This window comes from Pterocles gutturalis, unplaced genomic scaffold (assembly GCF_000699245.1).
Source record: "Pterocles gutturalis isolate BGI_N339 unplaced genomic scaffold, ASM69924v1 scaffold27257, whole genome shotgun sequence".
Classification (NCBI taxonomy): domain Eukaryota; kingdom Metazoa; phylum Chordata; class Aves; order Pterocliformes; family Pteroclidae; genus Pterocles; species Pterocles gutturalis.
The window spans coordinates 6,580-6,938 of NW_010108669.1; the positions used below are offsets into that span (position 1 = coordinate 6,580).

General features: G+C 63.8%; 1 protein-coding gene across 1 annotated transcript in view; it reads right to left on the reverse strand.

Annotated features, from left to right (window-relative positions):
• The window catches only part of LOC104461224 (scavenger receptor cysteine-rich domain-containing group B protein-like), a gene marked incomplete at both ends in the record, with an annotated part of 5,921 nt that extends 5,667 nt beyond the window's left edge, over positions 1–254 (reverse strand). Inside the window, one exon of the mRNA XM_010072727.1 lies at positions 92–254. Within this exon, the coding sequence (XP_010071029.1) occupies positions 92–254 (163 nt within the window). The remainder of the gene's footprint in view (positions 1–91) is intronic.
• Positions 255–359: the final 105 nt, after the last annotated feature.

The following is a 359-nucleotide window of genomic DNA, read 5'->3' on the forward strand; positions in this document are numbered from 1 at the left end:
AAAATCTCCTGCCCACAAATTCAAGGCCAGGAGGGAGGTTGTGAGTACCTAAAATTCCCCCCACCTCCCGCCACAGCACTGGGAAGCTCACCGGTGGGGCCGAGGAAGAGGAGGAGGAACGTGGCTGGCATCAGGGGGAGAGGCAGCACCCCGACACCTGGCCTGCCCACGCTGTGCCCGATGGCCGGATGGGGACTGAGTCGCATTGTCACACTGCGGTCCTCCCGCAGACGGGTGTCCAGAGGAGGTTGTCCCTGAAACACGCAGACGGCAGCGTCAGCAGCGATGGCCGGTGAGCCTGTGCCCCACCACGGGCCGTGCAGGACTTGGGGATACGTCCCTCTGTCCCACAAACACAC